The 2,500-nt window shown below is 40.3% G+C and overlaps 1 protein-coding gene across 2 annotated transcripts in view; it reads left to right on the plus strand.

The window, feature by feature from the left end:
* The window catches only part of LOC128692020 (homeobox protein aristaless-like), a 56,585-nt gene that overhangs the window by 42,531 nt on the left and 11,554 nt on the right, over positions 1 to 2,500 (plus strand). The window contains exon 5 of one of the 2 annotated variants that reach the window (XM_053781000.2): positions 2,113 to 2,217. In XM_053781000.2, the coding sequence (XP_053636975.2) occupies positions 2,113 to 2,217 (105 nt within the window). The remainder of the gene's footprint in view (positions 1 to 2,112; positions 2,218 to 2,500) is intronic. The other variant, XM_053781012.2, reaches the window with a different exon arrangement.

Genomic DNA, 2,500 nt, shown 5'->3' on the forward strand with positions numbered 1-2,500 from the left:
TACATGAGAGTCATTAAGACTACTACACGAGAGTCATTAAGACTACTACACGAGGGTCATTAAGACTACTACACGAGAGCCATTAAGACTACTACACGAGGGTCATTAAAACTACTACACGAGGGTCATTAAAACTACTACACGAGGGTCATTAAAACTACTACACGAGGGTCATTAAAACTACTACACGAGGGTCATTAAAACTACTACACGAGGGTCATTAAAACTACTACACGAGGGTCATTAAAACTACTACACGAGGGTCATTAAGACTACTACACGAGGGTCATTAAAACTACTACACGAGGGTCATTAAAACTACTACACGAGGGTCATTAAGACTACTACACGAGGGTCATTAAGACTACTAAACGAGAGTCATTAAGACTACTACACGAGAGTCATTAAGACTAGTACACGAGAGTCATTAAGACTACTACACGAGGGTCATTAAGACTACTACACGAGGGTCATTAAGACTACTAAACGAGAGTCATTAAGACTACTACACGAGAGTCATTAAGACTACTACACGAGAGTCATTAAGACTACTACACGAGGGTCATTAAGACTACTACACGAGGGTCATTAAGACTACTACACGAGAGTCATTAAGACTACTAAACGAGAGTCATTAAGACTACTACACGAGAGTCATTAAGACTACTACACGAGAGTCATTAAGACTACTACACGAGAGTCATTAAAACTACTACACGAGGGTCATTAAGACTACTACACGAGAGTCATTAAGACTACTACACGAGAGTCATTAAAACTACTACACGAGGGTCATTAAGACTACTACACGAGGGTCATTAAGACTACTACATGAGAGTCATTAAGACTACTACACGAGGGTCATTAAGACTACTACACGAGGGTCATTAAGACTACTACATGAGAGTCATTAAGACTACTACACGAGAGTCATTAAGACTACTACACGAGGGTCATTAAGACTACTACACGAGAGCCATTAAGACTACTACACGAGGGTCATTAAGACTACTACACGAGAGTCATTAAGACTACTACACGAGAGTCATTAAAACTACTACACGAGGGTCATTAAGACTACTACACGAGGGTCATTAAAACTACTACATGAGGGTCATTAAGACTACTACACGAGGGTCATTAAGACTACTACACGAGGGTCATTAAGACTATCTACAATACGAGGGTCATTACTAGGAATAAGGTAAAATTACACTTGTGTTAGCTAAAAAAATAGAAAATCATTCCCCTCCCTTCCTGTAGCTACATTCATCAGACACCTTCTGTCACTCTTCTTGAACTGGTTCATGCTATGACTGGCTTTGACATGTGCGGGTAGTCTGTTCCATTCCTTTATTGCTGTACAATAAAAGGTGTTTGAAGCCTGGCCACTGACTGTGGCTACTACAAAGTTGTGCTCTCTCCCCCTAGTACTATGATTGTTTTGGTTCCCAACCTTGACAAAATTGACAGCAAGATATTCTGGACACTGTTTGTGAGCAATTTTATAAACATGATTTAGCTTCAGTTGTTTTACTCTGTCTTCAACATTCAGCATATCCAACTGCTGTAATTCATCCTGGCCTACATGTTCTCTTGGTCCCAGGTCCAGGATGAATCTTACAATTTGTTCTGGGTGATTTGCAGTCTATCTTTCAATTTTTTTGTCAAGGCAGAGTACCATGAAGAACAAGTGTAATCCATATGACACTGTATAAGGGCTAGACAGATTTCTGCGAGCCTCAGTAAGCAGACCATGTGCTTGTCTGAAGAGGAACTTTCGTCTGCATTATTATTATTATTATTATTATTATTATTATTATTATTATTATTATTATTATTATTATTATTATTATTATTATCAATGTACAGTATTACACTTCAAGTACACAATACATATTGGCGGTCAAGCACACACACACTTGACCGCCAATATGGCGGACGTTCGCCCAGTGACGCTACGTGTTAATTCTAAATATTTCACAATTGGAAGGTGGGAGAAACAGTACTGTGTGACCACCCTTCTCTTCTCCCGTGTTATGCACCATTCTTTAACCTCTTTCCCTTGTTTTTCCATTCGTTAATCTCTTCCCCTTGTTCTTCCACTATGAGGAGCAGCCACGCCCCCCGAAGTGACGTCGTCATCGGTGACCACGCCCACTACTCCCCCGCCCACCAGCGCCCCAACACACCCGCCCACACAACACCTGTCCTTTGGTGAGTGAGAGAATGTTATGTACTTGACAGTCAAATAAGTGGAAGTCATGTACGTGGTAGTTATGTATGTATGTACATGGCAGTCATGTATTTGGGAATTCATATAGGAAGCTTTATATGTACGTGACAAACCACCTGCGTGACTGTCATATATGTACCACTCATGTACGTAGCAAATCGAGTACCTGGAAGTCATGTACGTAGCAGTCAAGTACGTGGCAGGCATGTATGTAACAGCATGTGTACATGGCCGTCATATATATATATATATATATATATATAT

The sequence above is a fragment of the Cherax quadricarinatus genome, chromosome 6, assembly GCF_038502225.1.
Source record: "Cherax quadricarinatus isolate ZL_2023a chromosome 6, ASM3850222v1, whole genome shotgun sequence".
Classification (NCBI taxonomy): Eukaryota; Metazoa; Arthropoda; class Malacostraca; order Decapoda; family Parastacidae; genus Cherax; species Cherax quadricarinatus.